Source organism: Acipenser ruthenus, chromosome 1 (assembly GCF_902713425.1).
Source record: "Acipenser ruthenus chromosome 1, fAciRut3.2 maternal haplotype, whole genome shotgun sequence".
NCBI classification, from domain to species: Eukaryota; Metazoa; Chordata; class Actinopteri; order Acipenseriformes; family Acipenseridae; genus Acipenser; species Acipenser ruthenus.
In genome coordinates, this window is record NC_081189.1 from 29,785,831 (window position 1) to 29,805,025 (window position 19,195).

The following is a 19,195-nucleotide window of genomic DNA, read 5'->3' on the forward strand; positions in this document are numbered from 1 at the left end:
GCATTTTGTTTTGAACTCTCCTTGACCGATTTCCTCACTCCAGATACCAATGTGCCTTGATTTCGGCATCTGATCACGTCGCTCCATGATCCACCATTTTACAAAAAGCCTCGGAAATTGTATACGGTACGGCAGTATTGATAGTTGTTCTCAATTCCTTCAGGCGCCTGTTCTGAGCACTGTATTTGTAATGTTTATGCGCTAAAACATATCAGAAAGCATTTTGGGATATTGGAGGATACACAAAAAGATGTAGTTCGGTATTACAGCGTCCACACATCTGACAAACCACACTACCTGATGAGATCTAATTTAGAATCAGACTCGAGACTACCCCCTGAGGTATTTAGCACTTTTAAGCCAGTTTACAGGCAACTAATACGGTGGACAGAGCCTAAGTTTCAGCAGTTTTTTCTAGTATAAATATATTGACACATGTTTCTCATTTAGAGATATACAGTCACTAATTTGTAAACTAATAAAATAGGTATAATATACTGTAAAACCACACTAGCAAAACATTAAACAGTACCTGAGGGTGTGTGTAGGTGAAACTTGCTTCTGATATTTGCTCCAAATTCTTAAAATGAGGCAGGCTGCCCTGTCAGTTTGTCTTAAAACACTGACAGGACAGCCTGCCTCATTTGGCCATAATAAATACAATAACAAAACCAGGAACATTTTACAATTATAATGTTTCCGACCAGGACAAAAAATCTGGACTGAAAACTGACAATCCCAGTTTTTCTGAGACGCCTGGTAACCCATAATAGGCAGCACTCAGCAAATCTATATTTACAGGATATAAGGAAATCTCTCACCGGAGTATTTTCCAATTTCTTTATTCTTGATGTCATCCCGAAAGTGATTGGCTGCTCTTGTAATTACGCTGTGAATACGAAGTCATTACAAGTGGCTACGTCAGCATGACTAGGTACTACTGTAAAATGACCAGCTTGTATGTAAAAAATGCGTAGTTAATTTACATTCATTTAGAACACATACTGTTTTATGTATTCTGATTGGTACGAATCTACGTGTGTGTTGTTGACCCGGATGGCATTCCATAAGATGAACCCGATCACGCTCTGTTCGCCCACCAAACTACTATGACGACGACGAATAATGATAATAATAATAATGACCTGAATCCAATTTCAACAGGGACAGTGAACTTTGTGCAATTGTGGTATGTCTTGCAGCAAGCTAATGTTAAGCCCGTCTTTTTGAACAAATTCGTGGAACCAACTGATTTTTTTTGTTTTTCATGCTTTTGTTCTTCTAAATCAAATCTTCCTCAATGAATTAAAGAGATTTTAGCCCGCAGCCATAATAAAGCCACTGGCAATTAATTCCCAGCTATGCTAATTTATACATAGCGGTACACAAGCGTGACTTTTTTGTCCTTGATAGATACCAAAGATAGATACTTGAGGCTTGTGTGCAGTGTATTGCATCTTAGTTATAGCTAAGGGAAAGAAAAGCCTAAGCTTAAAGTTATCCGATCACCAAACATGAAAATAGCAAAAGTTTAAAAGGATGAACACAAATATCTGTGCTTTGCAAATGGCATTATTATTTTATTTATATATTTATGTATTGCAAAGGGCTGCATTTTTTGTGTAGTAGCGGTATGCCTTTATAACATCACTAAAATAAAATAACCAAACTATAAAGTACTATCATTTTGAGTCAAATGGCAATAATTTGAAACACTGAATAAATTGTGTCACAAAAAAAAAAAAAAAATGAATGAAGAGATATCTAAACCCCTCATACTGTATGCTTGTGTTTTCCTATTTGGTCAGAGAACCTCTCAGATAATAAATGATTGCTTGGTGGTATGACTACAGCCTTTATGTACAGTAGAAAGTTGCGCAAGGTTATATCACAAACGGGATTTTGACTGCTGAAGTCTTGTAAGCATGATGTACGACTTCTGGACATGTTTCCATGCAAAAGAGAGAAAAAAGTGTTAATTGTACTGCTTTTAGTGTGAGAAGACAGTTTAACCACTCCTGAAGTTGTACAATGTTTAGACGTGCACTTCCTATAGAGAGTGGAATGTGCGTGGTATGCGCATGCTACGTTACATACATAAAGTAAACAAAAACAGAGCAAAAATATAAACCTTGTGAAGTCGTCCCAGGACCTAAAACAAATATGTGAGGCTAAAGACTCATATCTTGACAGCAATCAACTTATTGTTTTACTTCACTCTGAGAAACCTGAGGCAAATAATAGCCCATCTACTGTTTATTTCTATATATAAGACACAATAGTTCCTAATCCACACACCTTATAAAAGGACAGGGTGCTGAATACAAGCAGGCTGAGCTCCATTTGAGTATAATGACCCTAATAACTATACTGTACTGTCATTTTAAAAACTCATACTTTCACCTGAAGAAGAGACCATTAAGGTCTTGAAAGCTTGTGATTAATTATTGTTTAGTTAGTCCAATAAAAGGTATCACATTTCCTTCTCTTTATCTATCATCTCTGGACTGATACTGGCTATCATTTCATCTATCAACGTAAAAGTAACTGAATGAGATAAAACAAAAAAAAAATTGAAAGCTTAATGCTTTTTCATTGCCTGTCGCTGTTTGAATGTGATGTTGGCAACTGAAGGCTACGTCAGTTCAGTTCAGTCTTATTGAGCACATTTGAACTTTTACTCTGTCGACAGAATGCAATGAATATTCTAACAGTTGCATCATGAAAGCACATGCCAAACAAAAGAATAATAGTGACATTTTGTTTTATGGTTCCGGTATGGATGATTTATGAAGCCTTTCGTTGTTTACAGCACTTTATAAATGTGTACTGTAATTGTACTTTATATTCATTATGACTTAATATAAGCAGCCTGGACTGAAACAGCCTAACTAATTCTATATTAGTCTCATGGTCTGGTATACAATTTGAAATTCACCCCTTCAGGTTGATATTGAGGTTGAGGGTTTAGTTTTATCGACTCCTATATCTTAAATGAACATGTTATTTAAAAAACTGGCACACTTAGTATTGGAATAGCAGGAGGTGGTCCATGGCTATGGGTGGAACAGTGGTGCCTGCCAGACTGCTTCATATAAATATCTTGATTAGTTAATGCACAACAGCTAGGGAGCTAGTCGAGTAAAACAATCATTTGCCTTCAACACCGACTGAGTATAAATACAAGAAACTCAGTAGCATGTCTATTGTGTTTTTATAGTAGGTAAGGAACAACTGTGTGCAATGCATTTCATGAAGGCGAAAAGTAAAGAGTCTAGCTCAAGCCCACTCTCTCTACCGTATTAAAGCCTATTGTGAAAACAGTAGGGATGGAAACATAATAACAGGAAAAGCATTCCACAATGTGATTGGAAATGTGTTGATTAATGCTGAAGCTGTTTTACATTTATATTATTAAACTGCAGAAAGCTCACTGGCAGGACAATGGAAGGTGTAATTGTCAGAAATGCTGACTATAAGACACCCAAAAGGAAGCCTTGATTTTAATGACGAGGATAAGAAAAACTTTAACCCTTTAAGGTACACAAGGAATTGAGCGATCGTTGTTCAAAAGGTTTCTTCTTGAAATACATTTGAAAGTGACTCAAATATTAAGAGGAAGATGACAATTTGGATGACCAGATCCAACCTGTCAGTACATTGTAAACCCTGTTTCATGTATCTCATTGCAAAAATAGTTAGCATAATGTATTTCTGGGACACATAGTTCCATTGTACCTTAGGTTAAAAACTCATGACTGGTTTCATAGACCCCGATTAGCAGTAATCTTGGACTACATAATATTATCTCGGGTAAGGCAGTCCAAAATTAGTGCTAATCAAGGTCTGTGAAACCAGCCGCTAGTCATAATTTGTGAGATAAATCTCTCCAACTCTGACAATTACCATTTGAACTAAGAGTGAAATGACGTAAATCTAACCATTTTTGATTGCGTGATTAAAGTCACTGTAAGCTTCTGTTTTGAGCATAAATACAGGACTACAGTTACCAGTACCCTGTCTGGCACAGAGATATCAGCTGAAGGTGCATTTTATTAACAATCATTGTGAGTAGCTGCAGTGCTGTAAGAAGACTAATGAAGGTGAGATCAAAAGAAATAGATCAGGTATATTGGGGGATCACTAAAATGGAACATGCTGTTCTCAATTGAGAATCAGTAAAAAGCCATTTTCTTAAGTGGCCTTTTGTTACAATAGAAGTCTTGGTATAGGAGGCTCAGGTTAAGTGCCACTGTTCCTACACTATAGAGGTTTTCACATTAAATCTCCATATTTTTTACTGCAGGAAGGAGGTCTCAGAAAAAAGAGGAATAAAGACCTCATTGATTACAATTTGGATGGCTGTTATGTATCTCATTAATTAACATTTACATTACAAATTAAATGTCTGACATGTCACTGCTGAGTAAAATCTGAATATGTATACTCACATTCACTTTTATTGTACAATAAAAACACTTTAAAATTTTGAAAATAAAATAAATACTAGGGGATGCTTTTCTTAGTTAGCAATTCTATTATGGATACTGCAGCAAAAAATCACTAGCCAATATTTTTTCTTAGAGCCTGTCATTTTATGGGGCAGTGTTTTATCCCCGTTATCAAAAACAGAAGCCATTCTCTTGCCTAATAGAAAATGATTCAGACTGCACCTCAATCAGCCCCTTCCAAAATAAAAGACCTATATTGATCAGTGTTGGTTAGTTTATTACTCTCTCCTCTGCTTCTAAAAAGCTTGTGCCAGTCAGCTTCAATTGGCAGACGTAGATGTGAACAAAGAACATTGCTGCATAAATCTCACCTGCCATCAGAAATAACCTGCTCTGGGAAACAAGACAAGAAATGACATCATCTGCCAAAAAATGTTTTTCCGTTTATTGGCATAACCTATTGCGATAGGCAGCAGTACTATTCAAATAGCTGCAGTGTGCCATGTGGTTATCGGTGCTATACCAGCATAGAGTACAGTGAACCAAGATAAAGTAATTGTAACAGTCAGCAAACCAAGCCTCTAAAAGCTTTGCTAGTTAGATACCGCAGCAGTTTTCAAATTATTTGGAGGCATAAATACATATTTGTGCCTTTATTCACATATGAAAATGTGCAAGTAAACTCACACAGACTAAATACTTTAAGAAGTATATGCATATGTAATTAATTGTAGATGAGTTTCCTTGTCCCTTGTGTAATTTTGACTTATATGCCACAAAACAAACAAACACACACACACAAACAAATCTTGGTGATGTCCAGTATCTCAAATGTGTGTACAAATTATTGTCACAGTTGTCTATTAATTGATCTAAACTGGAGCAGATCCATCTGTTTGAAGGTATGGTTAATACAAAATGCAGTAATATATATATATATATATATATATATATATATATATATATATATATATATATATATATATATATATATATATATATTACTGCTACAAAACTATACAAAAATGCATGTGTAGTCATTGGGTAAAACCATCATCACTATTTACATGGTATGTACATTCCAAGCACAAGCACTGGTATCACACGAATGTCAACTGATTAACTAGACGCCTCTTTTGATTAACAGTTTAGAGAGGAATGCTATTGTACATAAACTTCCCAAGATGAAATATAGTCTGTGACTGATTTGTAACCAATTGACCAGTTGCTATTGATTTGCACTCTGGGGGAGAGTGTGTGCAAATTAAACCATATACTTTACATACATTGCCATTGACTTTCCACTATTACCACAATCATAAATTCCATTACCACCACAGTCAATGAAGTACATTAATACCTCACTACATCAAATCTACAAGCCTCTGCTTCCCTATGAAACGCCAGTCTGTGGGTACAGAAAGACAATGCTTTATAGCCTTCATCACATAACACTGTACAGTAGAATCTAAATACTGTTGCAACTGCGTGCAAAGCAGGCATTTAATCACATGTGAAAATTAATGGTACTTAGTGTCAACTTAATACATGTGCACCATAAATGATATACTCAGTACTGAGCTTTAGGACAAATCATTCAAATTAACTTTCTTCCATGTAAAACAAGGTTGAGAAAACTGGATTTGTGGGTCAGGCAGGGGTTCACTCTCTGTTTGAATATACAGCATTTGCTTTAGTGTTAGGGAAAATTAGGACAGCTGTAGTTCTATACTACCAACTGCCACAGTTTCAAAAAAGGAGCTTTGTATGGTAACGTTATTGACAAACTAGAAAGTTCCAGCACCCACTACCAGTTGATCACTGATCCTTGTTAATACTGTGCCCCACCCATGTTGTAGCCTAAACTCTTTTTTAACGTAGCTTCAGTTATTTAACCAATTGATTATCCCAATTAACTCTTTAGTCACTGGTAGTCAAGTACCAGCCACAAGCCCAGTAATTGCTGTGATTCGAAAAATTATTATGAACCAAGACACAAATCCTGGTACTGAATAAAATTCATAACAGTTACAGCCATAGAATGTAGTGCATATGAAAATCTGAGCAAATATCTTATACTGGTTTAAATATATAGCATGCATATGTATCAATTGTATTTGTCTTGGGATACTGGGTAGTTGTCAGTTACAGTTATTATTATTATTATTATTATTATTATTATTATTATTATTATTATTATTATTATTATTATTATTATTATTATTATTTAGTCATATAACAGATGCTTTTTATCTGAGACTTTAACCACTGGATCACCAAGCCTCCTTGTGAAAGTTACCCCTTTGAATGTTGATAAGTTGTGGCCAACTGAAACTTCATCATGCAACCAAAGTAAACAATGCAGCTACTAGCATAAACTAAAATGCAAGTATGAGTCTGCTATTATGATACCAGCTGTGTATAGCTTTACCAGTATGGTACAGTATAGCTTCAACTGCAGAAAACCGTTTGCAGCGGGCACCAGCATACACAGTGCTTATGCTTCACAAAACCTCTGCAGTCTCCTGAAACTGGTGACCAATATGAGCAGATTTCCCTGGTTTGCCATTATTGACAAAATCTATCAGAAAATAACAATAATTTTGCAATCTTATTAAGCACACTGATATAAAAAAGACACTGTATTGGTTTCTGTATTGACAATTTACCTAATTGCAAGCACACAGAACTTACTATAAATTACAGCAAACACATCTGAATTTACTCAGTCCCCTATTAGTATTTCAGAACATAATCTGCTCTTTCAGAAAAATACTGTATACTGGTAAGTCTCGCAGCACAACCTGTAGCCCCTAAACGCTTTACAAACACATTTTCAGTTATTTTCAGTAGTAATCTCTTCAGTACCAATTACCGAAGCATCATATCACTACTGCACCATACCTCATTATGTGATTCCCAGCCAGGTACGCAAAGGAGAGTCCTTGTTTCCTCAGTGCTGTAAATGGTTCCTTCGAGTTGTAAACTGTAAAAGTCAGTTCAAGAGGTCTGGAAGTACAGTCTTCAACTTAGATACAGCTCCTTCCTCTCCCCGCTGTGTGTGTGTGTGTGTGTGGTGCTGGTGTTTGCAGCAGCTTTGACTCCAGATGACATTGAATGCGCTTGCTAGCTCTAGCTCTAGCTCTCTCTCTCTCTCTCTCTCTCTCTCTCTCTCTCTCTCTCTCTCTCTCTCTCTCTCTCTCTCTCTCACTCACTCACTCACTCACTCACTCACGGTGAGCGTTGCTGCCACTGAATAATGAATGAAGCATGTAGTCCTGGAGGTTTCTCTCCCATTCCAGTGCAACCAGGCACTGATCAGAGCTAAGCCACACAATGAGTCAGGTCAGGTTACAGCTCCCCCATTCAGCAGCACAGCAGTCTCTCTCATCCTGCTATTGTTTTCCCTGGCCTCAAATAAGAACCATTCAGTGGAAGTTGCATGCGGCAAACACATTTTCTGACAAAATCAAGCCCCCCCCCCCCCCCCCCCAATCTATATTGTAAGTTTACTGATTAGAGGAAATCTGTTTACAATTCCAGATATTTTTGGTGGCCTGCTCCAGGGGTTACTTTTCGAGAAAAATCAACACACAGCTTTATTTCCCATTTCAATGACCTTTATCCCATCATAGTCAAGCATTTAAGGATTTTTTTTTTAATTAATTGTATTCATTTTAAATTGATACATATTTATTTTGATACTCATAAAACCAAATGTGCTGTTTTAATACTTGTTTTTCTCAATATGAAACCATCTAGCTGGTTAGATAGATATAAATTAACAACATATATGTATGCACTATCCTGACAAACACTTAGGTAACATATCTATGCTCAATTTCAGTGGGCCTACATATAAGGAGACTCTTATAATTTTTTTTTTTTTTGAAAGAAAGAATGTGGATTCAAAAGGACAAAGAACTAACAAAATAATTCCAGTAAATCCTTACTTAATTTGATAATATCAATTAGTAGATATCATATTTTCCCTCCATCTAAAGCTAGGTCTTACTAGGTAAGCTAAAGAAGCAGTTCTTTCAGCCTAACTATGACAACTCTGGACATGGTATCTTTGAATTTCAACTCACAAACCAAGTTATCCAAATGAGTTAACAGCACTTATATTCCCTAAAGGTAAATAATTAATAATGTATGTTATACTTTTTTCTTAAATATCTGAAAAGATGTATCTTTGGAGGAGTGAGTTCCCTAAAATAGTTGGATATGGTATGTTGTGTCACAACTGTTCAGTATGCAAAATAGCAAGATGTTTTTCAGTCCACAGAGCCATGTTTGAAACTGAAGCTCCTATGTCTTTAAATGACTCAGTACCCTTATACCCTTTTGCTGCTGAGGAAAGAGCTATTTTTTCCAATAGCCTTTCAGTTTTGAAAAGAGCTGTTTTTCTTAACAACTGTAGCAAGAATTCCTAGCATGTCACTTGATTTTTGGATGTAATATGAGTTTGTAGATCAAGAAAATGCATCATATTTCAAAGCCGATTGAAATTTGCTCGAAACTTCACAATATTTTTGTACTGTGGCATCAACCATGAGCTTGAATTAATAAAAGGGTGTATTGAGAATTAACTGGTTGCTGTGAAATTGCATGACTATGTTTAAAACTGTATATGTGTGAGACAGTGGTCTCTTGGCAAGGATTTGTCCAGCAGTAATGATGAATATTTTTGCTGAAGACATTGATATTCAATGCTAAGTGGAAGTTCCTTCAACAGTAGGTCTTCTATGCAGCCTGGCATTTCCCAATTTCATGTCAACTGATAGCATGTAAATCTAGGTCTATGGACTGGAGCCTCAGTGCTTAACAGCTGAACAACTGCTTAAATAATAAACAAAAAAAAAAGTAAAAGCCTTATCCGTCAACCCCAACTGTGTTCAATTACCAGTCTTAGTTGATGTCTAGTTAGGAACGTTTTTCAGGAATGTAAATAGTAATCAAGAACGGTCTTGTTTATGGTATTTAAAATGTGTAAATAAACATTAGTGTTCCTAAAACGGCTTCTTCAGTGTCCCACCTTAATCAACCTTCTTCACTGTAAAATCTGTTTGACTGATTACAGCTTTTATTCACTGGGAAAATAACTATTTCTTGCTTTACAGGATGTTATACAGTATGCAGTATTATACTAACCTACAGCAGGAACACGTAACAGACTGACTGCTGATACTGCAGAAAACTTGTATTTCTCAAAACTATTATAAATTACAGGCTGTGTTGAGACGATAAACCATGTTTTCTTCCATGAACAGGAAAAACAATGATTAAATACTCCAGATGTGAGCTTGCTAATTTAGTGATTCCTTCAGCCAATGTGATGAAAAAATTGGTAAATCAAACACTCACCAGAGAAGACTGTTGTGGGAATGCAGGGTCACATATAAAAGATTCATTCTCCACAATCACCAGCAAAGGGGAGGCAGCCTCTGGACCTAGAATGCAATACCATTATCATAAAACAAATAGTAATATTAATACTAACAGCTTTTCATTAAAACCTGTGTTATACTGCAGCTCTTCATCAGATGAGTATTGAGTGTTCATGTTAAACTCATCAAAGTCATGGAATCTGATACACTAACCCAGCATACTGTTGATCTGTTTTTTTTCTTTTTTTTTTTTTTTTTTAATAACTTGGACTTTATATTAGATTCAAATTCTGCTTTCATGTTATAAATATATTCAATTAAACTCTTTGCTGGAATGCATTTTGGTTATCAAATTAATGGTTTTGGTATCCTTTCATACTCAATTTAAATACAAAAGTTTGTTTCATATTGAGTAAAATTGTGTGTGTGTGCGTGTGCGTGTGCGCTTTATTTAATGCTGTGAGTTTAGCAGACCTTCTGAAGCATCCTGGTAACATGTTCCTCTCAGGTCAGTCTTAAATATTCTGTAACCAGTTCTGATTTCTGATATGTCCTTCTGAACTGCTTTAGCACATATAAAAAGACATTCGTTGCTTGAGAGAATAAAGACCTTGAAACTGAAAGTATGAAAAGAGACCCACATAGGCTATCTCCTGGGAAGTGCAAGCTGTGGCAGTCAGACGTCTGCCAAAGAAAGAAAGCAATATAGGCCAGTTTAGCTTATTGAGGAGAGTGAGCTTTTTGTACCTTAATTTGAATAATATCTCCAATTAGTATTATCTTATTGTGTATATTGTCTACACCAGCACAGCAGTTCAAGAGTAGCAACATATGAATTTGCATCATATTCAGCTGTATTCATCTGCTATGCATTACTGTTGTACAGCTGTTTTGGATAAGTGGATAATTACAGTAAATACCAATTTTGCATCTGTGCTGAGCAGGTAAAGAAAACAAATCTGGTGATGCTTGGATTACCTGGAGCTGAATGAACTGACCAACTTGTCTCAGAAATTAAACATGGTTTTTGAGATCAGTAGATACTGGTGAACCTATTTGAATTGTTTCCTATCTTGTTATATACAGTGGTACTCTATATCGTTTGTCTTCATCCAGATACTGTACATAGATCTGCTTTGGGGTCTTTAGTAATACTTCCCCAGGTGTAAGTTGAGTGTGAGTGTGTCAGCTTTAGCAGTGCCACCCAGTGAACTACGTTTCTGTGAAATCCACATGACTGAAAAGAGTTTGAAACACACACATTTCCATGGTTAGCCACATTTTCCTCAGTGTAAGCACACCTATGACTGGCTACCACGTTTACATTGTACATAAACTGTACAACAGTTTATAACAGTATAGCTAACTACTTCCTTGGATATGGGTAATATTTCCTATATAATGTCTTGTTTTATGGTCTGTCCAAAAAAGATCCTCATTAATTGCAAGGACCCATAATTAATCCACAGCCCTCGATGCTTTCATAATATAGGTATGTAGAAGGTAGGGTTAGAAGAACTACTTATTTGCCAGAGTCGAATAGTCAAGGTAAAAATAGTCGACTAGTGACACTAAAAAATATATGAATGAATCATGTATTTGATAATGTCTGGTACTCTATTTGGTTACGTGCAGTTGTGTAACACTGCTGTATGCGCTCTATATTGTACAGCTGTTAGAAATTGTTTAAAAACTATTTATTAATAGATTGCAAACACAACTGCACTTCTATCCATATGAAGCTGCACACTTCACAATCGTTTTCTGTTTCAATTTATACAGCTGAATTAAAATACTGACATTGCTATTTCGCTACTATATACCCTTTAAACACACACAAATAATACTGCTTCTGCTGCTTTGAATTTGAAGCATGTGATACCAGTTTTCTAGTTGACTATTCAGTCCTACCCCTAGAAAAGGCCACTCTGCAATTGTTAGTTTGTCAATATTGGGTATTCAATCACCACAGACATTTAAAGTAAGGTACCGTGGATGGGACTGCACATGTAGGTCAGGTGTGGTCTTTATAAGGGACAGCAAGTCATCACAAATATAATGTAGTGGTGGGACAGCTATCAAAGACTGTTGTTCTTTCTGTTCTCGCTTGTGTTATGATTGGGGTATGAGGGTTGTCTGTGTGCAGCTGGGATTGGGTGGGAACACAGCTAGTGGGGGATTGGGGGCTAGTATGTTAATCAGGGGAAACCATAATTGGCCAGTGACAGAGCCCTGCTGGGCTATAGAGGGCGAACAGCACTGCTGCCCTGGTTGAGTTATTTGGGGTTCATTTAAAAGCAATTTCCCTGTTGAGTTAAAAGAGCAATAAACAGTGCTTTGAAGTGCCTTTCAACCTCAAGCCTGCCTGATTATTTCACCACTGCTGCCGCTGAACCGTCCCCGCTTGGAACCCACAGCACGCTTAACGCTACAATACACATGTCTTTTATTTCAGCCTTTCAAAAATGTTCCAAAATAATACTCATATTGCTTGTTTCATGAACAGGGAACTGTTTGCATTGCTACACATTTTTAATGACCTTTTAAAGTCGATTAAGAATTGCATTTGTTAATAGGAGTTGTTTATTATCATCATCTCAACATTGACACAGTGGTAAAGTTAGATACCACCACTTGATGCTAGTAACAACTAATACATTTATCCAGTAGCAACAGATTATATGGCAGGTTTCCAAGACAACTATGCCATTAGCCTATCGCTGTGTTGTTACTTAAAATGTAAAGAAATTGGTTGGGTGTTTTGGCTGACTAATACCCTATCTACACTCACTAAGTACAGTAATGATTGTGTTAAAACCACTTGATTGCCATTCACCAAAATGACTGGGACCAGCACCTGCTCTTGATCCTGATGGCCTACCGGATGGCTGTCCAGGAGTCCATGGGGAGCACGCCAGCAGCTCTCATGTTCACTTCTGGAAGCTTGGGACACTGAAATCTAGCAGGCAGCTCCCGGAGAAATCCAGGAGGACCATGCAGATTATGTAAACAGGCACAAAACGACGCTGGGACTACTGGGTTTTGGAGAAAAATTGAAATAACATAATTGTTATTTGTTGCTGCAATTATTGTCTTGTTGCGTTAAATATATCATAGATTGTTAGCATGGTTATGTTATTTTATTGTGTTTTGGTGTGTGCCAGCCTGAGAGTCGTAGTAGTGCTAATCTGTGGGGCAGCGGCTGCGGGAGAGAGTGTGAGTGGTGCTTAACTACTTGGCTGCCTGGTGGTTCGCCTGCTTTAATAAAAGAGCTGAGAGCTAATTCTGGTGTCTACCTGTCTTTCTCAGGTAAATCCCAACAACTGTGCTTGTCAGTGCTACAATACTGTAGTACAGCATCACAGAGTGGCGCATGAGATTTCTAAGAGGGAGGATGTTTGTATTCCTAAAGGCCTTAAACAGTAGTACCTGATACCAAGCAATTCTAGTTAGTGTAAATTTGAACTGTAGTTAGTGTGAATATGAGGGAAATTTCCCCCAAGGAGCAAAGTTATTCTCTTACAATGTGTAATGAAGCTTAAGGCCCGGGTCAGAAATTAGACTTAGATGCTGGGTCACCTGTGTAACCATGGAAGACCCCCAACCCCCATTGAAAACAGAATGAATGAAAAGTAAGTCATAATATTTGAATTGTAAAAGTTGAAATAAAAATATATTATTGTGAACTTTTTCAAACAATTCATTTGCGTGCTATGTTTTTATTCATTGAGGACATATAATTTTTTTATAATAATGGTGAATTATTTGTTTTATTTGGCTTGGTATTAGTTATAAAAACCATAGCAGACTTTTCAACTCGACTTCTTGGGCCCCATTACCCAAATGTCCCATAATGCCTGGTAATGCACGATGTCGAGAGTATATCTAGGGATACATTTTTGTTATCCCACTTCAGTGGGATGTAATTTTTATAGTAAACACTGGAGGTAACATTTTTAAAAGAGGTGCAAACCTGGCAAAGCTTTCATGTGGGCTTTCGCAGAAATAGATAGGGGCTCTAATTAGAGGTTTCACTGGAAGCAAATCTAATTAATGAAAGGTCGCAAATAAGGGTGCATTGTATTATACCAGTTGTGTTACTCTATGCAGATCAATGAGCTGAGTCAGCATTTGAGGAGCAGATGAATACAAAGCAGATGATTATAAAAATAATAAAGACTGTACCTAGGATGTTGGTACTGTATGTTTCATATTAGAATCACAACGTATATTCATTTTAAACAGTTACTTTAGGCAAGTCTCTTTTCTGCTCAGATAAGCAGTTATTTAAATTATATAAAAACTGCATCTCCCTGTTGCCAGTCAGTTTCAGTCAATTGGCAAGAAAACATTATTGACAGAGAGCTGCAGGTGCTGCCGTGCCCAAGACTACACAAATTACTGATGATTCACAGGAAACAGTCAAAAGTAAGCCCTCTGAGAGCCATTATGAGAACCTGCTTCACTGCTGCAGTCCGCCCCCAATCTACCTAAGTGAATAAGAGGCAATAATTTTTGAAGAATTGTCATGTATCCAACCAGAACAAATTAAACACCTTGCAGACTCCGATCAGTGATGCCCAGGCGGTATTACGGGAGGTGTTTCTATTGTTTTGTCCAACCTCATGCATCTAAATAGGGTTATCCAAGGTAAATAAATAAATAAAAATACAACTTCATACATGGAGATATTTTTTATGCATTTATGCTTTCCAGCTGGCATAAAAAATAGTTCCTGCATCTGTAATATATCAATAAATAATAATTAAATGAAAAGCAGATGGGGTAGTGTGAGGTAGTAATGCATAATAGGCCAGTGTGGAGTTAGTGCTTGAGAAATGTGAAGGGATGCAACATGTCCTAGCAGCAGAAGGAAAGTGTCCTTGCAAAGTGAGTTAGAAAGAACCAGAGCACAGAGACAAAGTAGGTAGGCAGAGTGAAAAATGCAGTTTATTTTACTAGATATACCATACAGAGAAAAAGCCACAGTTACAGCATGGCTGCAGGCAGTTTGTATCAGAAAGAGAGAGAAAAAAGTCAAATAAAACAGCATTAAAAATACACTTCAGGTTACAAACGTACAGCAGTTTCCAATCAACAAGCACAGCGGTTCCATTGCAAGTTCATTTATTCACATTGTTTTGCTCAGACAGAAGAGAACACTACTGAAGCTGCAAATCCCACTTTCAAAGCTCTACACAGACAGTGTGTCTAATTTTGCAAACTGTGCGCTACACAACATTTATGGGGATGGTTTCCCACTGGGAAGTTTGGTAAAGAAAATCAAGGAATTCTTTGCAATCACATGGAGCTTATGAAGTTCAACACACAGTATGCAATTAAAGCATTTGTGGGTTCTAATCACAAAACTCACTCACATAATACTCTGTGACTTTTTTGTAAACATTTATAAAGTATTTTAAACACAAGAAAACCAACAACTTTTGGTTTCTTTTTATGGATACACTTCAAAATGACTTTACCTGCACTGTAGCTAGACTGTATGCACTTACAATATCGTTACATTATTTAAATTAGAACCAAATTATCTGATTGAGAAAATAACTTTAAAAGCATGGTGTATTGAGTTTCATCCTGCCAATCACAGAATTGTGTGCCAAGTGCAGGTAGAAAATATTTGGAAATATTAATTAGTGTAACAAGATGACCAGCACTTTGAAGTGCAGCCCCTTTTACATTACTGATAATTTAGGCATTCAGGTATAAACCGTCTTAAATAAAGTGTGAGTTTGTTTTGTGAGCTTAGTTTTCCAAAATCTACTTAATAAATAAAATGATAATATAATATAGAGAACATTCTCTGTTTACTCTTTTCTTTGTAGTTGTTGAATACCGTTCCATTGTTTTGTTTCCATATTAGTTGTGTTTCCACATTAGTTCTGTATACTTTATGTAGAAGGTTCTAACCTTGTTTTTAAGCTTAAGCAAAAGAGATTTTTAAAAAATAGTTAAAATGCTAGCTTGCTTTTGTTAATCACTTTCAAGGTTTCTACTTTCAAGGCCAACTATGCTTGTCAACTCAGCTGTTTCCTTGGTAGCACTTCTTGTTATGTGGCATTACTTACGCTGTAAGCATCTTAACACTTGCTCTGTATCAAGGTGCTAAACCTGAACACATATTTTTTTTTTAGGATTGATAAAGATTTTGCACCGTATTTATATAGCTTAGACTGATACACAATTAGTACAGTATCTGTATTGGAAAACGTCTGTATATACCAAGTATCTAGGCACTGTACATATTTATGTAAGTGCTCTGCACAGTGCCACATCATAATGTGTTACCTTCATGTCTATTTTTACCTCATTGTGTCTCCTTTCTCCATCAGAAGATCATCATGGATCCAACCACCAAAACAGCCCAATCTGGTTCAACCCCAGTCAGAACTTGGCAGTGTCTGCTCCTGGTTCAGCACTGTACGTTGGCTTAAAGTGACTATACCTTTTATAGTGTTTTACATATTATAATAACATATATTGTCACTTCATCTGTTATTTCCAAAAGCATTATATTTTGAATTTAAAAAAGCCAAATTAGTCCTGTTTAAAATATACAGTTCCTTTAGCAGGTGTGAGGATTCAAAGATTCCACCTTTTCAAAGATTCACTAACTGCCTTCCATTGCTCTCCTGCCTACACGTAAACCTGCCTCGTTAACACAAGTGCTTCAGACTACAGCTTTGCACAGTACCACAGTAGGAACTTAAATATGACTGTGTTGTTTTGTGGGCTGCATCTAAAATACCTGTAGGGGTGATTCTACAGGCCTTGATTAACACTAATCTTAAACTACCTTAACTAAAGTAACATTAGGTAGTCCAATATTTGTGCTAATTGGTCTCTGTGAAACCTTGGGTTAATTTAAGGAATTAAAACGTATAGAACTGAAAGAGTCAAAATAATTGTGACAAATTAAGATACTTAAATCATTATGGTTTTCAATGTCAAACTAGTACCCATTTTCCAGTCCCTTTGTACATTTCGCCATTTTTTTACCTTCATTATTTTACAAAATGTTGTGTAACCACAGTTGTCATGCCACTGAACAACTACTAATGCAAACTGTAAAAATGGCACACCATACGGAATTGGCACACTTCATATATATATATATATATATATATATATATATATATATATATATATATATATATATAGAGAAAATTGTAATATTTTGTGAAACCATGCATATCAACCTAATGGTTGTAATTCTTTTCTTTCTGTATTTGTTTTTTTATACCTAAACAGTACCTGGCCTTTATTTAGACAAAAATAATGTTTCCCCTTAAACAAAGGGTTGTTTGTTGCATTCAGGTTTAAAAAATAAATATTACAAATAACATCCTCCTTGGAAAGAATGTTTTAAATTACTGAGTGATTAAAAAAAAAAGAAATAATGAAAGACGCTTACCTGAAGTGTATGCTTTTAAGAAATGCAGTGATTTGTTGCAATGGTAATAAAAAAAAAAAAACAGTATTATCCCCTTTTAATTTCTAATAGTTTTCTTAACCTTAATACAGTAAGTCTGGCGTTGTTCCACAGGTATTTGAGTCATCCTACCGCTCTTTGCTGGACAGACTGACCCTTGCAGAATACTTAACTCAGCATCTACTGGGACAGCAGGTGTGGTAAGGCAGTGTGGCACCGCGTGCTGTTTGTTAAGCGACGTTCTAACTGGAGAGGGAATCTCTGTCCAGCACAGAAACCTGTACTGCTGTAGGTGTGAGCGAACTGACATGGAGGTTTGCTCTGTTGTGTTGTACCTTCAGTGACTTTTGGTAATTAAGTCAAATTAATATGATGACCTTTTTAAAAGGGAAACCACAGATTACAGTAATAGCAGACTTCCTTTTCATTTATAAAGGCAGCGCTTGATCTCATCACTGGCTGAGACTAAAGGTTGTGAATTGTGCTTGAGCTTTGATACAGTACTTGACTTACTGATGTGCTTTTTATCCACTTAACCAATAACAAATCCCCAGGAGAAATATGTACCAATCCTGGCTGAGCCTTTCTTTCACTGAATCTGCGTATTGATCCTTTTTAATATGCTTAATACTGTATTACCAATGTAGCTCAAAAGCATAGATATAAAATGGCTCATGAATAATATATATAATATATATTTCCACTCTCTCTCTCTCTCTCTCTCTCTCTCTCTCTCTCTCTCTCTCTCTCTATATATATATATATATATATATAGATCTATCTCAAATGAAATGTATGCATGGTGTTGAACTAAATCTTAATGTCTCTAAGGCAGCTCTTTGAATTAGTTGTGAGAAAGCAGTGAGCCAGGGGAAGTGATAGCAAAGGGTAAGGGTATGTGATAAATAATATGATATAGCATTACAGCAGTGATGGATGCAGAAAAAAATGTCAGCAACACTTAAAAGCTTATGTATATATATATATATATATATATATATATATATATATATATATATATATATATAATTAAGTTACTTATTTGTATTCCTTACAGACTGACTTTGTGTGTATATAGCTTAATAGTTTACATCATTTATTTTCATACAAATAAAATACGGCTATTTTAAATACAACCAGTGTTTCTGTACAGTATATACATTTTGATATACACATATAATGTATATATGGTATACTTCATATGTTGCATGTGTAGGAGGATTTTAACTCTGACCACCAAGAAATATAAACCCAGGCCAGGTATTGATGTTATCCAGGTTCTCACAACAGTATTAGCTACCTGTTGTTCATCTGGGCATGCCTTCACTGTGATGATTTCAACGTCCCTCACAATAACACTTTAGTATTTCAATTGAGACAATACGGATACAACCCACATTTCATACATGTTGGGTCTTCTTTTCCAGCATGAAAAAAGGTGAGACACTTATTTGAACCAGTGAACACCATGGTTGTCATTGTAGGAGTCAATCAGAGATACTCAGAGGGTGGGCAATGTATTAATTATTATAAATTAATTAGTCAATTCTAGCAATATGAATGCATCGTCTTTAGTGTCTAGCACCTTGGTTTATCTAGTTTAGCCCCTATACTTTCCCCTGGTGAGTGAGTACCTCAGAAGATATTAACATTTAGGTTGTAAGTTTTTGAGAAACTGGAAATGAAACAGGAACAGTAGGTGATGCAGGTCCCATAAGCTTGAGCACCAATCCTCCTAATAATGTAATAATGTAAACTAAGGACAGGGTCATCTCACGCATCTATTCTCAGAAGTAAATGGGTTGTACAAAGGAATGAATCACAGTTAAGAAAGGGAATCACCAGGCAGTTTCTTAGATATGGTATGTGCCAGAGAACAACGGGTGGTGAATATATCTGTTCTG

At 36.2% G+C, this 19,195-nt stretch overlaps 1 protein-coding gene across 5 annotated transcripts in view; it reads right to left on the reverse strand.

Moving 5' to 3' along the window:
* LOC117420538 (A-kinase anchor protein 2) overlaps nucleotides 1-19,195 on the reverse strand; it is a 165,847-nt gene that overhangs the window by 50,959 nt on the left and 95,693 nt on the right. For all 5 annotated transcript variants that reach the window (XM_059023358.1, XM_059023376.1, XM_059023354.1 and 2 more), the window contains one exon: nucleotides 9,819-9,904. In XM_059023358.1, coding sequence (XP_058879341.1) covers nucleotides 9,819-9,904 — 86 coding nt within the window. The remainder of the gene's footprint in view (nucleotides 1-9,818; nucleotides 9,905-19,195) is intronic.